At 41.2% G+C, this 23,515-nt stretch overlaps 1 protein-coding gene across 1 annotated transcript in view; it reads right to left on the bottom strand.

Moving 5' to 3' along the window:
* Nucleotides 1-11,169: 11,169 nt before the first annotated feature.
* Nucleotides 11,170-23,515, bottom strand: part of PMP2 (peripheral myelin protein 2) — a 53,268-nt gene continuing 40,922 nt past the window's right edge. The window contains exon 5 of the mRNA XM_009335059.1: nt 11,170-11,236. Coding sequence (XP_009333334.1) covers nt 11,170-11,236 — 67 coding nt within the window. The remainder of the gene's footprint in view (nt 11,237-23,515) is intronic.

Below are 23,515 nucleotides of genomic sequence, written 5' to 3'. Positions count from 1 at the left end.
GGAGCCCTCAGCATGAGAAAGACACAGACCTGTTGGAGCGGGTCCAGAAGAGGGCCACAAAAATGATCAGAGGGATGGAATACCACTCCCATGAGGAAAGGCTGAGAGAGTTGGGGTTGTTCAGCCTGGAGAAGAGAAGGCTTCAGGGAGACCTTATTGCAGCCTATCAGTACTTCAAGGGTGCTTATAAAAAAGATGGCGGCAAACTTTGTAGCAGGGCCTCTTGCGACAGGACAAGGGGGAATGGCTTTAAACTAAAGGGGGGTAGATTTAGACTAGATATAAGGAAGAAATTTTTTACGCTGAGGGTGGTGAAGCACTGGCACAGGTTGCCCAGAGAGGTGGTGGATGCCCCATCCCTGGAAACATTCCAGGTCAGGTTGGATGGGGCTCTGAGCAACCTGATCTAGCTGAAGATGTCCCTGCCCACAGCAGGGGGGGTTGGACTAGATGACCTTCAGAAGTCCCTTTCAACCCAAACTATTCTATGATTCTATGATATAGTAGAGGTACATAGCATACCCATCACCCAGCATATCTCACAGGAGTTGTGTGAATCACACTACGTACTCCAATTCATGAGTCACACTAAGTATGTGCATATGTATATGTCTGTAACTGCATGCTTACAAGCTGTGTTTTAATACATCTGTTATCTAGCTGTGCAAAATTGTTTAGTTATGAAGGAAATTATTTTTGTTTTATGTTATCACTGTTAAAGATCTTCAGATGGGTATTTTGTGTTAACGGACAACTGCCTAGAAATAGGCACTATTATTAATTAATTGTGAATACCTGCCTCTGAGGGAGTTTTGCATTATGTTGCACTCCATTGTTTTGATTTCTTTCAGAGACTGCTAAAACCCATTGGATATTGTTATCTCTACCATGAAAAGCGTTTTCCTCCCAAAAGCCTCCAACATAGGAGGCTCTTGAGATTTTGCACGCTTGGGTCACTAGCTTGGATAGCTGATGAAGAGCTATGCCTTGCAACAGCAAGGATGTTGTGCCTTTCTAGGTGCAGGCTCCCAGTCAGCTGGCACAGCTTATGCTGCCTAGTCACTGCATCTGACCATGACCCTCAGCTGGCTCGCTATGCATCAGGCAGGTGTCTGCTCTCAGTCTTGGCTTTTTACAAAGTTCATACAATTCAAGGGATCTTGTTAGGGTATTAAACCAGGCTTCTTCACAGAGCAGTTCAGTCCACCTAAGCTCTGAGTACTTGGTTTGGGAAACATTCACGTTTTTCTGTTGAATATAGGGAAAGTCTTGGGTGATGGGACATTGCTGAAGGATTTAAAGGATGAGTTTGTAAAGTCATTTTAAACATTTAAAGGATGACTTTGTAAAGAGCCAGCAATGAACTGGTTATAACATTTTCCTTTTTTTTTTGTCATGATGTGGAATTGCCTGAACCAATAGTCTTGCTCCACCCCAGGTGTGCCTTTAAGTTGTTCTTTTGATGCCGGGTTGATGCCATCACCCACAGCTCCTGTGCTCACCTCCTGTTTCACAAAGAGGATTTGGCCATTGCCTGACCACCTTACCCAAACACCTATAATCACCTCGTCCCACCCCACCCCAGAAATGTTTCATATAGCTGAACTTTTCCATTGCTTACATGGTGGGTTACAAAGGGTGGCTGCCTCACACAGTCCCAGAAAAATAATTTGCTCAACTGTGTGTTTTCTCAGGTTATTGTAGTAACTATCTTCCAGTAGGTGATATTGAATCCCTCCTTCCTTTCCCTGACCCACCCCTTACTTCCTCTTCCTCTAAAATATTTGCATTTTTCTGCTGGAGCCACTAGGTGTCACAAGTACTCACATCGAAACTATAAAATCCTCTAAAACATTATCCCAGAGATCTTGATATTTTCCTTACTCTTACCGAGAGGGCCAAGAATTGGGGCATAGACTTGCTGTAAATGTGGGAGCTGCTGGATGTAATAAAAAATCAGATGCATCAAGCTGGGGCTTGCAGAGCAGATCCATAGTGTTTCATGGCAAACAGTTTAGCATACAAGGGAGTTATGTCTGTCATCGAAGGGCCTTAATTCAGCTAACCATAGAAAACTAATAAATTGGATGTGGTCCAAAAGACCAACAGACTGTATCTAACACAAGAAAATATGCTGGTGAAACAGAGTGTGTAGAAGCAGAATGCAGAAAGAGCTCCACCATGAAAAAAGCTTATGGTTAAGAAACAGAACAATCCTCAGGTTAAATTTAGATGATTTTCAAACTAAACCTGAGTAATCCATGCCACTAATGAGACATATCTTCCTCTTCTTCCCACTCTTGTTCCCATCTGTCTGTTTATAAACTAATCAATCATTCTTGCCTAGCAGTATGAGTTTTACACCGTCTGGGAGGATATATTCTCAGCTCCCCAGTGGGACCCACAGTACACCACTAGTTGACTCTGTGGGAGCCTGAGACACCAATCTTTTCTGAAGATGATATTTCAGTTTTTCAAATGTTATAAAATGTATTTTTTAGATTTTTTCCTTAATCCTGTAAAACCACATTTTATTTTATTTTTAAATTGCAGGCAGGCATTTCCAATTCCAAGTGTACTTTTCTTTGAAAAGAAAACCCTCCAGCACTCCACCACCACACAGTACATCCACCTACATGTACACTATCTGCCCTTTTGCTGCTCTTTGAGGCATGGCTCAATGCACCATCATACTATGCGCTGAAAAAACAGCACAAGCAAGTGTCTTCTACCTAAAAGGAGGGAAACACAAATCTTCTCATTTGGGACCTCAATTCAGCTGAGTCCCATGGCAGCCACAGGCCTTTGCAGCTTCTCACTGACACCTGCTTACATCAGCTAGGTCTTCAGCTGAAGCAAGGAACAAGAGTGGAGGGAGATGACCACAGGTGATGGGAAGTACATGGCAAAAGGGGTATGTACAAATATTAGTCTAGTGACAATCCTGCTGCTGGTATTATAAACTACAAGATCACCCAATATCTTGCAGCAGGAGTCTGAAGGCACTGCAGTAGGGCAGGAGGACCTGGCTTCCCTATATCTCCCCCCCTCCCCCATTCCTGTAAGCCCCTTCTCATCCACTTCAAAAATTTTCTGTGAACTGCGTGCTAATGGCTCTCTGTCCCAGTGTCTGCCACATCACTGACTTCAACTCTTTTGGCATTTTAATTGGTTTGAGAGTGTGAGGAGAGACATGTGGGAGGCAGGCTTGCTGAAAGGTTTTAATGCTTCCATGAGTCTGTTCTGAGCATACTCAGAAATATGGCCTCCCTCATTTTCCATCTTTTTAAAATGTTTTCATCAAAATTAGCACAGTTTTATACACAGAAATCTAAAATATTACATGCAGTTAGGGGCTTGATTAAATATGTCATTACTGCATGACATTCAAACAGGCAGTGTTATAAATCTGGAGTGGCCGATTATATTGTCATTTTAAGCTGGCAAGATGAGAGCATAATGGCTTTATTATCTGGCTATACCAGATGGCGAATTTAGGCACTGAGGAGTACTGCACTGCTCCTGGAATAGAATACAGCACCCTGAAAGAAGCAAAGTCCATCCACTCCTTTTCTAAAATAATATTTCAAAGATAAAAATTCACATCACCATGTAGCTGTGAGTTATCGCTTAATAAAACTGCATAATGCTTATTAGTCATGCCGTACAGTGCACTATCAGTCAAATTAATCACTCGTATAAGACGCTAATTTGGACCTAAATGCACTCTTTAGAATGAATGCTGAATGTTCCTAACTTTTATTAAGTAGCCACCTGTTGCACATTTATGACATTATATTTGGTATATTGCTGCAATAATATAAACTGTGCTTAAAGGTAGAGTTCAATTCCAGATAATGTTTTGTTAATAACCTACCATGTAAACAAACACAATCAATTATGGCCAGAGGTAATTACAGTGTTGAATCATTTTCTTACAACACTTAAATAAAAAATCAGATTGATTCAGAAAGATTTTGAACTTTACTTGTATTTAAATGAAGGTTTGTCCTGAACCATAATAGGTGCAATTGGAAAGATAAGATTAAGGAGGATCCAACTTTCTGCTGTTTTTATATATGTTTTCAGAGTAACTTCATAACAAGGCAAGATTTTTGTAGGCCAGCTCTCTGTGCAGAACAGTCATTTCCCAGGCAGAAATCTCTTTATCTCCCTTTATGGGGCCTGGCCTTTTTAAGGATGTTGCCTCTAATTACCTACCAGAAACAATAACTGGAAAAAAAAAAAAAAGTTACATTTTGTTACCACTGGGGTGTGCCACTTAAAAGGATTATGTTTTCTGTCCAGTAATTCATTCTCCTACGCCTTCATGCTGGACCAGCGCCCTTTCCATTCATCTGGCACTTTTCATGTGTGAAAATCAAGCCATTTGGTAAAATGCTCAGATCAGTCATCGCTCTTTTCTTCTATGAGAGAGGAAACGAAGAATGGAGAGGTGCTGTTTCTTGGCCAGTGCCACACAAACATAGCAGTCAAAGACCGGAGGAAACAGTCTGTGTCCCTACCTATACCTCCTCATATCTACTTCTGAGGAGATAACCAAGAAAAGGGCGTCAGGCTCAATACTAACTTGCATGGTGGAATAACGAGATGCAATTGCCATAAGCTGAAATAGCGGAGTGTCTGACTGGATATAAAGAAAAACATTTTGTCCCTGAGGACAGCCATGCAGTGTAAGAGATCGCCCAGAGAACTGTGGGATCTCTGAGCCTGGAGATTTTGATGGCAAGACAGGGCAAAGCTCTGAGCCGCCTGGTCTGAACGCAGAGCTGCCCCTGCTTCAAGCAGGGGATTGGACGGTCACCTTGCAAAGCCTTTTCAGGCCTAAATGATTGGTGATTCTGTGTTGTCTTTCATGCTGAAATATCACACGTGGGATATTATACCCATACACCAGAGGCAGTCTGTGAAGGTAATGTTGAGATGGACATTAATGCAGGGTCTAGACAAGGTTGACCACAGAGGATTGTATCAGATGTTAATAAGGCATCAGGGTCAAATCCAGTAACTGAGTTTTCAGAAGCATGTCTATTCTTATAAGAACTGGTCACATCACAGTTGTGGTGGCTCTTGCTTTGGTGCATGGGGAAAATATAAGAAGTAAAATCTGTTTTGGAATATGAATGAGAGTGAAATAAAGAAAATGGCACAGAAAAAAGACAGATAGTATGCACAGGTATATGGAAACATAGATAAAGGAGGCTCAGAAAGAATGGCTGATTGATGAATTGATAGATTAACTAAATGGACTACACTTTATTAGCTTTAAAATGTAACATTTCCTCTGAAGACAGTTGTTAAATGAGATTTTTTTTTTAAGACTTGATTTGCAAAAAGTAAATCAATATCTGCAATCAAGAATGAAAATTAAATTATATTATATTGTAGGTGGAAAACTAAAAGATGTTTCAGTAACAGAGGCCAGTCAAGGAAATGTCAGACAGGCAAATCCCTGAGTCTGCTGGAAATAGGTAATGAAAACTGGTATAAAGAGAATCTAAATGATGGGTCACTTAAATTCTGTGCAATTTGAGAAATATTTAGTCTGTGCCCTAAATTCTGCAGAGTTCCAATCTGGAGCACTCTTGTCTTTTGCCTTGGGGAATGAAACAGTGTAAAGTTTGTGCACAGGTTTCCCATTTGCTTTTGGAGCAGAATCATGAGCTGAAAAAGAGCCAAGTTAATGTTAGATATTGATTTCTCAATGCATTGCTAGTGTATTTCCTATTGCAAGTAAATTGCATAAAAATGAAAAATTACTATAAATAGAACAACTCAGTACACAAGAGCAATATTACATTCCATGCCCAGTAATGCTGATATTTTTGACTGATTAAGTCAAAAAGTACAGAGGAAGTTATTTTCCTTATTAAACCACACATTTCTGTCAACACATTTTCTCTATCTACTGGATAATAGAAAAAGGCATGATCATGCTAGATTTTTCAACACAGGTTTATTCTTCTCCCTCTCTTATTTAAAAACCAGTCATATCTTAGCTAGCTTTGTATCTGGTTGAAAATTGAAATGATATTTTAATAAATCTTGATGTGAGGAGGTTTGACCCATTTTAGTCCACAAACATGGGAAACATCCATGAAAAAAAGTATTGCTGGAGCATTGTTATTTACTATAATATTAATCTCAGAATAAATCAGAGGACTATGGCACATGACTTTGACAGGACTAAACTGTTATTAATATCTTAACAGGCAAATGAGCAAGTGCTTTTAACTGTTGAGGGTCACCTAATTACATCCATTTGTTGAGCAATAAATAACAGAGAATGCTGTTAGAGTGGTTAGGGAGCAAGACTACAAGACACTGACACTAATCTTCCTTATTGCTTTGAGCAAATACAATTACTTATGCATACATCTTCAAAGCCATGTGCTTATGTGTCCTTTAACATCTGACTGTAGCCTCTGTGCTTTTCCTTCTCATCTGAAAGGTATCGTGATACTACTTCGTTACCTCGCAGGCATTTATTGGAATACTCAACACACTAAAATAATGGGGTCATAGAAGTGGTTGAGGGAAGAGGCTATGAGAAGGGGAGCAACTCACTAATGTGTTTTAAAAACTATGCTAATCACTTCCTCCCACTAATTTGGATTAAAATTATGCAAAACACCCCACACCTTCATCATGCCCACCTTAAATGATATTCTTTGCTTCCACAGTCACTAAAATATTAATGTGGCATGTGCAGAAACAGAGATGGTCTGCTTTTTTGTCCTCAGATTCAGGTCCTGAAAAACAAGGGAGTTTTATCTTTACAGCTTTTCCCTTCAGCTTTCCTGGAAGTTTCCATCACTCAGCACCACCTCGCAGGTGCTGCTGACACAACACCCTCAGGGGATGAGGCCCTTTGAGCCAGAAAACTGCCCTGAAAGTGCCCAACATGAAAAGGTTCTTGACTTTACCATTTTTCCCTTTCAGTCTTGATCAGGCTGTTGCCATTGTTAGCTCTTCAGAGGAAATGATTCCTTGCATGTGAAAATAATCAAAACATAATGGAGGTATTACAGTTCTTACAGACTTTAAAACATTTTCATCCAATGGAATAAAGGAGGCTACATAACGTGTATTTAGTAATTATTTTGATCTCTTTTAAAGGCTTTGTGCTGTTTGCAAGATATTGGAAGTTCCTCCTCCAGGCTTTAACCACCATCAGCAGCTCCTGTGATACCATGGCCCTCTGTTTTCAGGTCAGGCTAGTGACTGAAGCTAATTGCATCCGTCTTGCATGGAAGGGACCATATTGACTTGTTGATGTTCCATTTTCCCATTTTGAAATCAAAAGACCTCTGCAATCTATGGAAAGGATAGGCAAGCTACAGAAGTATGATGTGCAACAATATGTATCATCAGAAGACCTGGACACACTGATAGAATAGCACCAACTTCATTAAATACAGTGTTCTTGGTTCAATTGCAAAACAACAGCAACTCAAATGCAAAACCAGCATGTTCTGGTTCCGTCTCCCAGAAACACACTTCGTAGCTTCATACAAGCGTTGGATGCACTTCTGGAGGTCATTTAGTCCAACCTCCTGCTCGAAGCAGGACTACCACTATTACAGTGTCAGGTCAGCCATAACTTTGTTCTAGGTGGGTCTTGAATAGTCCAAGGTGGTGACTCCGTTTGCATACATCCAGATTTGATTTGTTATTCTGGGCAGCAAGTAGAATGCTATATAAGAAATGTCTTCATTTGCATTAGCTAAGCAAGGGCCAAACCCAGAAGCAACAGCTTCTCACTCTTCCCTCCAGAGAACAGTTTACCCGGAGAGGGGTGGAGGTTTTGTAGTTAGAAATAATTATGGTGGAAGTGATATGTCATGAGAGCTTATCAAGTACAGTCCAACCAATGCTCCTCTAGGCGTAATAAAACTTGATAGCATTTCATAGTCAGGGTCCGTACAAGAGGTGCAGCTGTCCCCAGGTAACCTGCACATCCCAGCTATTGCTTTCTGGTAAATACTGGTAAAGGCTCCTTTTTCCATTGGAGAACACTATAAATTTATTATTATCACCATCCCTGAAGCTGTATTAGTCCCCATTAAGCGAGCTCAGAAGGAAACAGCTTACTATTATCATCCAGGCAGCCCACTAGGAACTACACAGTTCCCAGTTTCTAAGAATGTGCATTTTTGGATGAATGGACAAGCAGTGCTGGCTTCTAATGCGTTATGGTGGAGGGGGCTGAATTACTGAATTGTGTGTTCCTCTGTGAAGGAAAAATGTCATTTACAATGTAGGTGTGTCACGTGTAAAACTTGCAGTAGGTTTCTTCAAAGTCCAATTTTTGCCTTGCTGAATGCTTCTCTTGTTCCTAATAACTTTCATCTTCCTTCACAAATTCCACAAAAGTTGGGCAGGAGAGATTTCTTCCAGTCTGAAAGCAGCATATTCCTTAACACATTGCCTTCCATATCAAAGAGAAATTTTATCTCAAAGGTGCCATGGAAAAATGATACACTCACAGCAGTGCATCCTCTGTCTACAGAGAGCAGGTAAAACTGTCTGTATTGCCTTCCCAGCCACTGCCGTTTGACTGTGAGCTGCAAAGGCAACTTCTCAAACTCACTCTCCATACCTGAAACCTTCAGGTTATTGCTGATTTTCTGAATCAGTACCAAATGTAGTGGTGATTTTTTCTCATCTCATTCCTGATATAAAACAGGAGCAGAACTAACAATGTCAGCTTAGGGACGAAAGAAGCTGCTACCGTATATCAATAACCTTTCCCCACAGCTGGCCTATGCTTGATTTGTACCACTAAACTGAGGCTGTAAGACTAGAAGCAATTTCTAGTCCTTTGACTCAGCTTATCCAGTAAGTGTTCTTTGTTACTTTTTTGACTTTTCAAAATGGTACTCCCAGGAACAGGTGTTTCTTGTCTCATTTCTTATTAGAAAAAATTGTAATACTCACTCTTTTTTCCCATGACACTCCTTCCTCTGTGTATTATTCATTTGACATCTTGAATTCAAGCAACTATTCATTTTTAGTTGGCCTGTGAAATTTAGAAAATGAAGAATTTGATGGCATGGAACTGAGGTTTACCTTCTTCACAAACACACTTTTAAGCATCAGAAATTAATCCCTCAGATTTTTTCATTAATATTGCATTTTGCAGCATAGGCAGCTAAAACTTCAATGAGACTGCAATTTCAACCAGATGTCTGCCTCCAAGCAATATAAATAACATTAAATTTCCACTTGCTTTCTACAAGCAAGATTACGAAGTATTGCCTGTGATTGCAACCAAATTAAAGCCACCCAGGCTTATCCAGTCTTTTTTTTTAAAGTCAGAACCTCAGTCTTTATTTTAAAAAAAGCAACTACTGTCCAGAAAGGAACATTTTGTCTCTCTGGAGATGCACTTTTGTTGAACTCATTCAAACTGAGAGTTGTCCTTGAAAAAGGCTATTTGAGTTTAGCTCCTTTCTCTCCTGGCCATACAAGTGGCCAAACATTTTTTTCTTTTACTCAGATTTTTCAACCTTGTTGTCCTGCTGTTCAAATTAAATTCAATTTAAATATCAGTAACTGAGGTGACCAGTGCCTAGTTATGTGTGTGTAGCCATGGCATCCAAGGAAGCAAGAGGAGAGCAGGTTCTTTCTTGCCCATGTGCCTCATTTAGGAGATGCTATGGAGACCCTACGTGGGTCAAGCTCTTGAGAGATTGCTGTGAAGCAGTTTGTCCTGTGGGACACGTATTGGTGCTGAAGTCCATGCGTGACAGAAAACGTGGTTTACTCTGGAAACCTGCTGTGGAAACCTGCTAAACAGGAGACACTGTTTCCACCACATCCCTCCTCGCTGCAATGCCATGCAGGCGTTGCTCGGCCAGGAAGGGAAAGGCACAAAGCCTACATGAGTGCTGAATTGGGAACTGGCTATTCCTGGTAGCAACCTGGCACGTGGGGACATGGCTGTGCATGGACAAAGGAGGAATCGCTAGCCCCGCAAATGGAGATGGCTGCACCCGCAGCAGCAGTCAGCAGGGCTGGGTGCAGCCACTGAACACTGGACATGGCTGCTGGACCTTGGCCCTCGAGGAACCCGTGGGAAAGCAGCTGGGCCTGGGCTGCTGCCAGTGCAAAGGGACTGCATGGAGACAGACCATCCAAAAATTCTGCTTAGGCATTTTCAGGCTCCTGTTTTCTCTTGATGGCAGGCTGGCCTGGAAACGTGCATCAGCAGGATGGCCCGGAGCCCCCAACCCGCTGCTGGATGGCCTCCAGGACCTGGAGCAAGAGCCGCTGTTGCACAAGTTCAAGTGATAGCCACTGGGGTATTAGAAACCTCTCTCTCACTCCAGCAGCCCCAGCAAATACTCTTTTTATTTTAGCTATTTTCCAAAAAGATTATGGGCAGGACAAATGGTGTGCAGCTGGAGCAGAGCATGGGCCTGGCCCTGCCTGAGTGCCCTGGCTCCCTGCAGGCATTGCCACGGGCTGGTGGACATGAAGTAGAAGGTGGAGAAGCCCTGGGGCGTGCTGGAGGTGGCTGGAGGCCTGGTGGCACCCACGGTGCTGGCTCCAGGCAGCTACGCTGGATCAAGGCCTATGTGCTCACTCCTTTCCCCAAAGACATGAGCGCCCTGGCTCCAGGGCTCTTAGATATCCAGCCTGTTTCATGTGTCCTGAGCACTGGGGAGGCCGACATTGCCCTCTCCCTCCAGTGAGGCAAAACTTTCTTCTTGGAACCATGCTCTGAATTGACTACATTTTCATGTGACAAAACTATCTTTTCCTAAAGAAACCTAACCAAAACAAAAAGAAAAACCACTTGCAATTACACAACTAATTATCAAGTCTTTTTTTTATTATTAGTATTTGTTCTCCAGCCAAAAAAATGGGAATATCTTTCCAAGTCACTGCTGTCTTCCAGTTCAGCACCTGGATTATTCAGTCATATCTTTCAATTTAATCTTTTGGTTAACTCTTACGTAAGAAGAAACTCTACCTTGATAAGGAGCATGTTTCTGTGTGGTTAGCCATCTGCAACCACGCGTTAACTCTCTGGTCATGAAAATGAGGACAACTGATCAGACACGTCTCGGGACTCCTAAACAGGCTGAAAGTTCTTTGATGGCTATTAAAATCAATTACAGTTTTAAGTGGATTTCATTGTCAACTGAGCAGTGTGCTTTTTTGGGGTGGTTCAAAAGCACCTCTTGTTATAATATTGTACATCAAACTAGAAAGCGAAAACAGAGTCTTATTGCAGCAGGGATATGGATGATAGCACAGGCAGTAGCTTAAAAAATTAAATATTTACTTTGTGGTAGTTTTGAGGAAAGGCTCAGGAATTTGCAGCAAGCAACTATGGATCATTCAAATACATTTAAAATGCATTCAAAATTTATGGCAAATTTTAGGGAAGATTGCTGGATTGGCACTTTATACTGCTTTGTACTGTTGGAGCATTTAGATATTCTTGAAGGAAATTTTGCCTGGGACTTTGATTAGATTATTTTGCTTTTTGCTAACTTAATTTTTACAAGGCTGAATAAAAACATTGGGAAATTTCACAGAAGAGCAAATGCTTTTGCTCTTTGTCACACACAAAAACATCGAGACCCTTTAAAAATGCTCTACTAATGAAAAATAGGATGTTTGAAGTATGGAACGAGTAAATGTCCCACATGTAGATTGTGCCTGGCTCCTGCAAGGTGGACTCTTCTAACATAGTAAGCAGAGCCTTTCTAGGCTTTTTTTCTACAATTTCTCTAGGGAAACTGATACTAAGTATGATATTCAGACACAAATACCTTGTGCTCTTCAACAGGTTATCATTGTATGAAGTATGTTACAGAGAAAAGCATACAAATAAACATATGAGTTTCACCAACAGACAGGTCTTTTGTTAAAAAAGGGTAGTACTAAGAGTGAGGAAGCAGCAAGGATGGAATAAAAACTGGTGCATGCTGGAAGCAAAGGCAAAGGACATGAATGGGGTAAGATGAACAGTTGTAAAAACAGACCAATTAACTGAAACGAGTTCACATGAGTTAGAAATGCCATGGATTAGCTTTATGGCCAAAAAACATTCATGATCCTATGTGTACTTTTAAAGTCTGACTGTTGCTTTTAGCTTCCCTGGCAGCATCCAGCTAAACGGGATATAGTGATAGAGATGGAAGGGAAGAACTGGTTTCTTTTCCCTTTTTGGCCAAACTGAAAGATTGAAAAATTGTTTTGAGGAAAGAATTTTTTTCGCTTAATCCATTAGGGGTTTGGCTGCTGGTTTTAATCTTTTAAAGAAAAAGAAACAAAAGGCAGGATTCAGCTCCCACCTGGGACACCCAATTTGGGTGTCTCCCTTAGGTGTCCACATGTGCTTTAGAGGCCTCCCTCAATCCAATGCTCCTATACAAGTGCTTAGCACCATTTGGGAGGCACTGGGTCATCACCGCATGCCTGGTGGTTACCGTGTGGGACCTACTGAAGCCCTGCAGCCTGCTAGAGGTAGCTGGAGGCCAGGTGGACACCCAAGGCACCTATGGTGGCACTGGGTGCCTGTGTTTAGGCAGCTGAATTGAACCTCAAGTCAACCCAGTCAGTGGAGCCTGGTGGTCTAGCTCACCCTAAAGCAGACACTTATTCACTGGTCAGCTGAGCAGCAGTTAGTACTAGTTAGATATCTGCTGAACGTGAAAAGATTTAGACACCTAGAGCACAGATAGACACCCATTACACATTTAGGTGTCTCAATCTTATGTCAAAATGTCATTTCCAAATGAAAAATTGCAATGCTGCAATTAGACAAAATTAAGGTTAAATATATTTTAATTTTGAAAAATCTTGATTTTTTCTTCTGAGTCAAATTGGATAAATTTCATTTTAATGTAAGTAAATGAATTGCTGATGGCAACTCAGATGTTAATTTTAGGTAACAAAATGGTAGATTTTTACCTCCATTAACAGAAATGCTTTATTTTCTTAACCCTTTATTTCAGTAGTTTAATTTTAAATCAAACATTTTGTTTCTCAGCCCTTTCCTTCATATCCAAATGAGCTGGAGACATAGCTCTGAGGCATTGGCATACTATCTGAGATAGCTTATTTCCAAAACAGCCTTGTTGATGAGTAGCTTGCACATGTATGGAGAAATTATACATGTACTTGGAAAGAATGGCAGAACTGATGTACAAACTGACAGCTTGGAGAACTGGGTGTCTTTATTGTAATACTCCAATAAACATCTCATGCACGTAGCATACATGTTTGTGTGGATAAAGTGACATTATTTTTTTCTCAAGAAAGCTGATTATTTTGAAAGGAAAACAGGATATGCTACTTTGTGCATGTGTATGGAGTGTGCTTGCTGTGGATGAGAAAGAAATCTATTAGCAAAGTATATTTATATCTTCTGTAATCACTTCTTTGGTAACAATACATGTTACTGGGTAGCTGACAAATTTATCTAAAAGAAGAATGCATACTCAATTGCAGTTTCATTTTACATGCATGCACACAAGCAAATCTGTCTAGCTTTATTGTAACATAACTGGAGCACCAGTAACTCCTGTGGCTGCACGTTTCCACTCCAGGCTCCTGTTTTCATGAGGGGAACAATTCATACTTTTCAAAAATGTTCACCTTTCTATTTGCAAGTGCCTTGAATTTGGCTTCCAAAAAAAAAAAAAAAAAAAAAAAAGACAGACTATTGGAAGTATTTCTTGTTTTTTGGCTGAGTTTTATGGGAAGAATGAGAAAATAACTTCCCCATGGTAAGTTCACTCACAGTTTTTTGAGCAAATCTGGCATCAAAAAAATCAAAAAGCATGGAGTGAGCCAAACATAAGCCCCACTGAAGGGGAACATCTTATACTGCGCCAGTGAAAACTGGGCTTGATTTCATTAATTAAAAACCTCTGAAAACCTGCCGCTTAGCAGGCCCACAAGGCATTGGCAGTGCAACATGGCATTGACGGACAGAGAGGTGTCCAGCCCAAGTGTGTAGTGAGCTGGCAAGGTGGCAGAGGAAGTATTTTTAGACCAACTGATTGAACTCTGGCACTTACAAAGGCTCCGTTAACACAGGCAAAAGGCCAAATCCCTCACCAGAATAAGAAACTGATGCCTGCCGGTGCCAGGCTAGCACTCTCGCTCTGACTAAGTTTTCCTCTCTTCTTTTTTTCCTGCCCATTAGTAAGCTTCCTCCTATCCTCCTATGGCAGATCCTTTGTCCCACCTTTTCCCCCTTTTTGGGGTGGAGGGGGTTAAACCTAATGGCTTTAGGATGTACTGAAAATACATCTGAACAACTAGCCTACCTGCAGATCTAGAGAATGTCCTTTATAGGCATTGTAGCTACTGTAATTGTGGAATTAAAGCTATGTGCCACTGGAACAATAGTAAGTTTGCAACAATAATATGGTTTTCTGTAGTCTGTTCTGGACTGACTCTACACAATATGTGTTTGCTTAGTACCCTGTGCTGTGACACTATAGTGACTATAATTCTGGCATCCTCCTTCATAAAGGTGTCCTATTCATTTCACTGATCTCTGTGGAGAATAACTGAGATATAGATTGCAATCTCTATCTTAGATTAAATTGTCCATTGGGTTAAGGAGCGGCCTTTGTTTCTTCAGACCCAGTCTATGTCCTCTACCTTTGTGCCCTCAAAATGAACGTCTAGGGCAAATCCCACCACTTACACCTAGTGCTTCTTTGGTGAAGCTGAAAGGGAAGCATTCTGAACTGGGAATAATCCACAATTTAATGGAGAATGTAAATGACACACTGAAATGACACCTGGGAGAAGGATACTGTCAGAGGAGTGATACTAGAGCAGGTCGTCTAGAGTCAAGCACAGACTGAAGAACTCAGAAGAAAAGGACTCAAAGGGCCTGTCCCACAAAATGGTTGGATACAGCTACCAGGAGTCCAGGGGGTACCATGAGTAGAGAATATATGACAGTGGAAGAGAACAGGATAGGACCTTGAAGTAAAAAGCAGTGTGATGCTTCACTTTGCACTACAGCTGGCACTTCAGCTCTTTGCCAGGAAGGTGTTATGCTAAATTTGCTTTCACCTTCGTATTGAAATGTTGTAGTTTCCCATGCTTTAAATTGTTCTTTAAAAAAAACTCAAGGCCTGTCAGTGTTCTCTGACTCATCTTCTGAATAAACAGAAAAAAACAAGCAGGGAGAGATGGAAGAGGTAAAGAGAAGAGATCAGGGGGCCCAAAAGGAAGAGGGAATGTCAATTCTTAAGACATTTTGATCACACTGATACGTCCGTATGTCACTTTTTTTTCTGCTGGGTGTATTGTTTTTCTGGCAGAAACACATGATCTTTTGAGAACATGGTAACTAAAGACTTCAGTCTTGCATTGTGGGCATATTTATGATGACAACATTATGGTAAAGGAACTGTTTTCAAAGCCTCTTCAAAATTTGCTTGATATAAATGTAGATTGTTAGGCTTGTGAGATAGGATTATAACCACAATTAAAAACAGGTCAGCAGAGAAGAATATACTTGGGGAGGTGATTTTCCAGGGATATAAGTTATCCCTGTTCAAAACAGGCTGTGGAAAAGCCTCATTTTGGAAGTGTGATTCAGATATGCTTGCAGACATGCTTTCACTTCTTAAAGCAGTGAGATAACGAGGCTTAAAGTGGATTTATCATTGCCCAATAGCCAGCATTTCACAATCTGAAATAAAATTACTCAAGGTTCCAGTAGCGCACACTCTATGTTGCATGCATCTCCAAGGTGAAAGGCAAGTGGTTGAAATGATTTGCAAGTACAGCGTGATTGCATCAGCCAGGTGAGAGGCTGCTGGAGATGAGCCTCAGCCCTGAGTCAGCGGAGCGTGGCGTGGTACCGGCTGTGCTGGAAGTGGTGCAGAGCCTCCCTGCCTCAGCAGGAGCCTTGGGAAGCGCTTTGGCTGAGAAAGCTCTCCTGACACCTACTGCCTCTGCAGTTGTTTCCACAGTTCCACAAAAGATGCAGCTGTCTCCTTTTGGGGGAACCTTCCCTAGGATGCCCTGAATGATAGGCATGTGGTTTTGTCCAGCATTTGCAGGGATCGTGCAAAATGGATATGGGAAGACAGGGGAAAAATGGATGTGTGTATGTACTTGTTCCAAACATGTGCATTAAGGCACCTAATGTGACAAATTAATGTTCTGGAAAGACTAAAGATCTTAGAAATTAAAGTATTGGAGACTGTACAAATGTTGCATTCATCAGCGCAGACTGTCGCACGACCCAAATTTTGTATTTTGCAAAGCAGTTTTCTCTGAGTTGCTTAGCACATCCGCTTGGAAGATTATAGGATAAGCAGGCAAGGGAGAAGCAGCCACAATTTTTACTCATGAGACCACAAGGGATCAAAACCAGCTACTCTTACAGTAGTGTGAACAAAGCTGTAATCCTCAGCTCCTTGTCCTTTACTGCCCTGAATGGGAGTATCCACGTCGGCATGGTTTATCCTTTCACAGCACTGTGTCAGAGAGCAAAAGTCTCCATCCAGCAAGTCGGGTACAATATTTGCTGATGGAAAGAAGACAGCTGCTGTATGCTCATTGCTCCAAGGGGAACGTAATCTATGAAGGAAGAATGCGCATCTGGGGATCTCAGCATTTCAAAAGGCACCAAAGTCAAGAATTCTGAATGCTGTCCTCTTAGAAAAGATATAATATCCCCTCAGACCACCTTTTTTTTCTCTTTCTCTCCTTCTACCCCACAGGACAGGGACAAGCCCTTTCAGTATGACTCACATAAATGAATGTGTGTGAATATTTAGAAATTTCATTTCTTCAGAAACCCAAGCAGCTGTTCAGACTAGTGATGAGTTATTGAACGCTTCTTTCTTTTGTTCAGCCTTTTACTGATTTTGCTAGATGTGCTGCAGTAGCCCAGGCCTCTGACCATGTGAGATAGCAAAATGAGGTGATGACAGTGCTGGATTGTGAATGGAGGAGTCCAGCCACAATGTCACCAACCTACAGAATGCAGTCTTCAATAGTGGCATGAAAGATGCTTTGTGAACCAACAGAAAAGCTGAGAAGGGACTGGATGGGTACAAAAGCTGACTACAGCTATATATCCCAGCGCTGCCTACATAGGGAGATGTCATCACACTGAGCATTACGGCCTCAAATGATTCCTTAAAACCACAAAGCCTGCAACTGTTCATTTTCTGCATATTTCTCCCACATCAGTGGAAAATATATATTGAGGCGAACAAATACCATTTAAACTAGAAATGTTAATACAAATATCTTTTTTTTTTAACTGCTTGAATGGTTAGGACATGCTTTAAGTGGTTATGTCCACCCTATTTTTATGTGCTTAGACTCATTTTTCTCCTCTCCGCATTCAGAGGCCTGCAAATTTTCTGGTATTGGTTTGCATACGTTAGTGGTATAATTTGTACCATGTCTGGACTAAGTGCTGAAATTGTGTATTATTACTACTAATGGATGTGCTGTATTTTAATTAAAGACAAATGCAATGCAAACCACAATAATAAAGTAGATTATAAGACTAAGTCCCTAGCACCTAATCTTCATACAGCAGGCCGCACAAGCACATGGTCACTCACCTCATCTCCTCCTGGCATTGCAATGTCCTGAAGACTTGAATTTATGCAAATATAACTCTTAAAACATGTGAGTATTTCTTGTTTCTGCTGGCTTTTTGACCACCTCTGAGAAGCCACTAGGAAAAGAGCCAGGAGAAGGCTGCCATTTTCTGAGCAATTAATTCAGCCCATTCCCAGATGTCACCCTATGATGGGAGGGACCGTGGGTCCTGGTGGTGGAAGGCTGGTGGCCAAGGCTGGCTGGTTCTGCCAGACCAGTTTGTTTGGCACTACGGAGCAGTCCCCTCCTATCACTGCGGGAGCTTTGGGAAGGAGAGCAGGAAGAGCTGGTCCAGATTAACGATCTTGTCAAACCAGATCTAGTTAGTTGATTTGAGGTTTGACACCTCTGTACTAAGTAAATTAGTATTATACCCCTTTTAGGCCATATTTAGGAGCTAAATGATCTTAGGAACACTATAGATGGAGATGCTTCATGATACGCTGGTGCTTAATCAATGCATATTTTTGTGTTTATGGTAAATTATCAGTACCAAAAAATTTAGCCCAATCCTTACCCTGCCTTTGTGAGCCTTATGACAATCAATCCCACTAAAATTGTCCCCATTTTTTACAACTCTCTAGCTGAAAGAAAAAATTCAAACCACACTACATAGCTGGAAGTCTGGATATCTTTCTTCATGTTATCTATATATCTCTGTAATGATACCTTGCTGTTTTGTGTAGTTATTCTTTTGGTCTTTAGTGCCATATTAGATTTTCATCACTGTCACTCTTTTATAGGTAGGGAAGAGGTATAGGGAATGTTAGTTAAAGTGACATTCCCAGAAAGTTGGTTACAGTGCTGTGAATAGAAGGTAGGTTTTTATAGAGTTTTTTATTCACTAGTACCACCACTTCAATTACAGCAGAACTTATGGGCTTGATGTTGAAGTTACAGGAGGAGTGATACATAATATGTGTCGTGCAAGTTAGATCAGAAATTAACTGCTTTTTGGCTTGAGAAATTTAGGAGTTTAAGAAAACTGCTATGGCAAGCCCTGGGAAAAAGTACTCTTTGGGCAGAACTTGAGAAAGGTGCTTATTGCCTCCTGTGACAAAACTGATGGTGCTCAAGAAGATGTGACTGTGTGTCTAAGTCTCTTTATCTAGACACAATTTGCAGCTGTAGGCTTGCAAGGTGGAGAACCCTGATACAAAAATAGACACTGTCATCCCAGGACACAGAGTATAAAGACAAAGAAGAAAGTCTTGTTTTGGTAATGTTTGGTGAACCATTTTGTTTTACAGCTGGTGATTTACAGGGTTTTTGGGATTACTTAGGATTTTGAAACCTTAACAGTAGGTTCCCAGAGGTGGTTTAATGGACAGAGCTGGAACACGGCATCATACAGATGCCACCTTCTTCTATTTGGGATATTTTTAGAGAGGAATAAGTTTCTTCTGTTCTCTACAATGTGTTCAGAAGAGTGTCACTTGAATGTGGCTTTTCCTGCAGATTATTTAACAAGACTTGACCTGTGAATAGAAAGGGAAAGCACTGTGAGTGTTCTTTGCAAAAGCGGCATTGAAAAACAATGAAGGCAGGTAGTTTGTCCAGAATTGAACCATTATCTTAGTTCTGCACCCTCGGGGGTGTCAAATCCACTAGTACGCTTGGTTGTCTGGAGTATGGTGGATCCTTATTAAAAGACACAAAACGTATGAGGCAAGTGCGTACCTACTTAGAGAAGAATGCATGAAAAGAATGTGAAATGGTTCTTCAGGTGTTTTTTAAGAACAGGTCAGCATAATATGAAAATGTAATTCTAGAAAACTATTATTTTGACCACATTACAGAGTTGTGTTAGTCAAACACTGTTTGACAGCACAATTTCTGTGCTGATCCTGTTAACAAGCATGAAGAGACAAAAAGTACTTTGTCATTTCCAGTGAGGCAGCTGATGCAAAGCAGCAGCTCTTGAGTTTTACTGGTCTGTGAAGGATGGGGGCTAACAGCTGTCCCTGCTGGGTTGCCTGATACCTAAAGTCTCTTCCAAACTCAGTTCAGTTTGTGGATCAAGTGGAAGTGAGACATAAACAAAGCAGAATTTAAAAAATGGAACATAATACTAGTGAGTTAGAGGGGAGAGTGAAAGAGGCAGCAGCTGAACTTGGGAGTGATTTCTCCCTAAATGTTTATAAAATACCAGTTTAATCCTGAAAGCTTAGGCTGAGAAATACTGAGAACAGAATTTTGTTTGGGTGAACTGATGTTTTGAGAGGTTTTGGTAATGCGTTTTACAGGTTTTGTTTAATTGCTCTCTGTCTGGGAAAACAGCCATGAATCTGTGACTGATTGGAAATCCAGATGCAAAGTCAAGCCATTTTTTGCAGCTGGGCTCCAGTGAATATAGTGAACAGTTAAGGGAAAGTACAAAGCGTTCCTGAGGGAACATTAGGGGAGGGAGGAGTGTAGACTGTCTCCATTTTGGCAAGAAAGAATGTCACTAGGAATTAAAAAAATCTTACAATGAAATGTAGAACTGTTTCTGAAGGACATTCGCCATGTTCTTTTTTATAAAGAAAGACAAAAAGTTGTGTTTGTCTCAGGAAAGGAAGTGAGTGTGGGAACATTTACTATAATGTTAGTAGTTGCCTTGCTTGCTTTCAAAGCACTATAGCACATCCAGATGGAGACAACCTTTTGGACATCCTGCAGGAAGGACTGCTCTTACAACCTCATCTGGTGAACAGAGCAGCATGGCACTGAAGCAAAGAAAGAGCAAAGGGTGGCAGCCTGCTTCCTCTGCCTGTTAACAGGTCAGGCCTGCCTCCTCAATCCTTGTCTATAGTTATGTATGCTTTTAATAGATATGAACAAAGGACTCTCAAGTAACAGAATAGAGCCCAGAAAAGGAAGATATGAAAATCTTTATGGCAAAAAGAACAATGCCTCAATGTATGATCCAACCCTGTGCTAAAGAACATAGTGGCTTTTTTTAATGTAAAAACCATTTTACTGTGTATATAGGTTAAAATAAATTTAGACTGATGTAGTTTTTGCTTGCTGCTTTGTATCTTATGCTTCTAGAGGTTCTTCTTCAGTGACGAATTTCTTTGACCTTCACAGCAAACTGTGCCACACCACGTGCTGAGCCTTTAAATGAATTGCCAGAGAGACACCCTAGGAGCTTCAAGTCTGTTCATATGGAATAGTTTAAAGATTATGGGCTGCTGTAATCTCATACGAGAAACAGAAATGTGTCTTTGAAACGTGAGAGCCTTTGCCAACATCTGCAGAGTCCAACAAACTATGTAACTTTGCAAGTCCTTCAGTGTTTTGCCATGTTTTCTAGCATCCCCATTTTGTATCTGTTGTGCTGAAATATTTCAAATGCCCCTTGTGCTTCTGCTACAAAGGGATACCCTATGTAGGGTGGGTAAGGGATAACTGCTCCTGGAGGGGGAAGCAAAAACCTAGTCCTCGTGACAGGAGCAGAGGCAGAAAACCCTGCTCACCATCGCTCTGCACTCTCTGTCCTTTCTCCTCCTTCAGCTTTCCTCTCTTCACTTTGCAATAAGGTGCACGCTGGGTCATGGTCTGGCCTTTTTCCTCTCTATTGTCATTCCTCTGGAGGCGCAAACAGAGGAGGGTGCCTTGGGGTAATTGGAGGAGCAGAGTTTCACTGCCCCAGGGAGAAGGCAGGTTTGATTGGCTAATGTTCCAAAACATTGCATGCTATGATGGAAGGAGGCATAATTTAAAGGCCTGTCCGTGGAAGGGGGATGGAGGAGGTGACCATAGAGCTTGGGAAAGTGTGGGAAAGCAGGAGAGAATCTTCTTCTTGCCCCAGATTCTATTCTACTTCTAGAAACTTCTAAAATAGTGCTACCCCTTCCCATTTGCTCATGTCTTTCTGCATCTTCCCCCTTATTGACCCCTCCCCATGCCCACCTTGTCTAAAACCTTCTCTACCATGACCACAAAACCTTATTTGGCACTCCGGGTGTGCTGGGAGCAACTCTGAGGCTTGACTCTGGCTGTGTGACTGAGGAGCCTCAAGCAGGCTGGGACAGTGTCCCATCGGTCCTGACGGGACAGCAGAAGGTGACCATCTCTCTGAGCACTTCTGTTGCTTCATGGAATATGTGGAGCTGCTACAGGTCTTTACTGTCTGTAGTGGAACCCGTGTGTGATAATTTGGAGCCATTGGGCCATCAGTTGTAAAGCAAAAAATGAAGTTCTGTGGAGATACAGTTATGAACATTATGACCTCCTCATCAAGTTAGCATGCAAGTAAATAGCCTCAGTTTGTGGTAGAAACATTAAAGAAGTGCATTTGCCTACATTTTGCCTGTCATAGGAAGCATGTAATCAGAGCAGCTACCGCCTCCTTTGGGGTCCCTGTGGATTACAGAGTTCGATGTCCAAATACTGACCAGGCAAAACCTTCTCTTCTATAAGGCAACAAACAAGGTACAACGTGGAAGTTAATGGTGTAAACTTCTGTAAAATAGTTCCAGCTATGTTATGTTCCTCCTGCTCTTGCCTTGCCCCATTAGCTAACAAATCCTCAGAATTGCACCAAAGAAAAATTTCTTCAGCATGAGTCAAAGGGTGGATGGATGCGTCTCTGAAAGGCTGACACCAAGGAGGAGGTCCCTAACTAAAACACAATAATAATTATGACAATTATATGTCAGGGCTACTTTGCAAAATGCAGTTAAAATATGGCAAGGTTTTATTGCAGGAAAAGGGATGAAGAGTCAGAAATAGCTGCTGTATTTTGTTAATGAAAAAGAATCTTCGTTCCCAAGTCGAGCATTGTTATAGTTGGTAAGAAATCTAACAATAATAGATTCCCATAGTAATAGGTTTTACTTTACAATAATGTTTTGTTACTGCAACAGCAGAGAAAATACGCTATGAATTGAGACCCACTACCAATAAGAGCTGTCACAGGCATTAACCTTTGTAACTGATTTTAGTCATCTGTGACCTGATTATGAAAATGCTAGACTTTTGCAATGCACTTGGAAATAGTAGGCTGGGCATGAGAATGCTGCTATAAGTTGATGATTACGTTTTATCCTATCTCTTTGTGACCCTTGGCCTATTTAAAGCAAATATCAGATGACCTCTTCTGTCTTGTTTCATCAGCAAAGAAGACTGGATATTTTAACAAGCCTTTAATAAGCAGCTTCATGCCCCAGCTGCGATTCAGGAGGGTGGATCAAAATGATATTCAAGGTGAAAATGTATTTCATCTAACTGCAGGCACAGAAATTGCCTCTGTGTGAGTTCAGCACAGTCACTGAGGCTTCCTCTATGGGCAATGGACAAGAATCCACTGACCTTAAGCAGTCGTTTACAAATGAGATCAGTTGTCCCCTAGTGATTTCTGGTTTTCTCTGTTTATTATAGAGAGAGCACAAATGACTGGATTATACCTAGACAACTTCCACCAAGACTAACAAGGTTAGGGCAAATTAATTCCACTAGGTAAAGAATAAAGGTAAACTGAGATCTAACAGTATGCTATCTCTGCATGGAGTACTGAGCAGTGCTACTTAAATGGCCTGTCAAAATGCCTCACTGATGAAAAGTAGTCTAAAACTGCGCCAAATCAAAGAAAAGTGGAACCGAGGAGAAGCCAAGAACCTGAAGCAGACATAGCTCGGTCTTGGACAACCCCTTGACAGGTGGCACATATCCCAAAGGAAGGTAACTAAATCATGGTGCTTTTTAGTAACCAGGTTTTGATGACACTTGAATGAAGCTGGTAAATGGGTATGAGGCCTAGTATTTTTTCCACGTACATTTTTTGGTACATTTTTTTGGGTAAATGTGCAGTACTCTTCACCTATCTAAAAAAGGGATGGGCTGGCTTTCATTTCTGTTTTTCCTGATAGAGATAACGTTTCATGTA

This window comes from Pygoscelis adeliae, unplaced genomic scaffold (genome assembly GCF_000699105.1).
Source record: "Pygoscelis adeliae isolate BGI_AS28 unplaced genomic scaffold, ASM69910v1 Scaffold101, whole genome shotgun sequence".
Lineage (NCBI taxonomy): Eukaryota > Metazoa > Chordata > Aves > Sphenisciformes > Spheniscidae > Pygoscelis > Pygoscelis adeliae.
The sequence above is the reverse complement of the archived record's forward strand: the minus strand, read 5'-3'. Positions and strand labels throughout refer to the sequence as shown.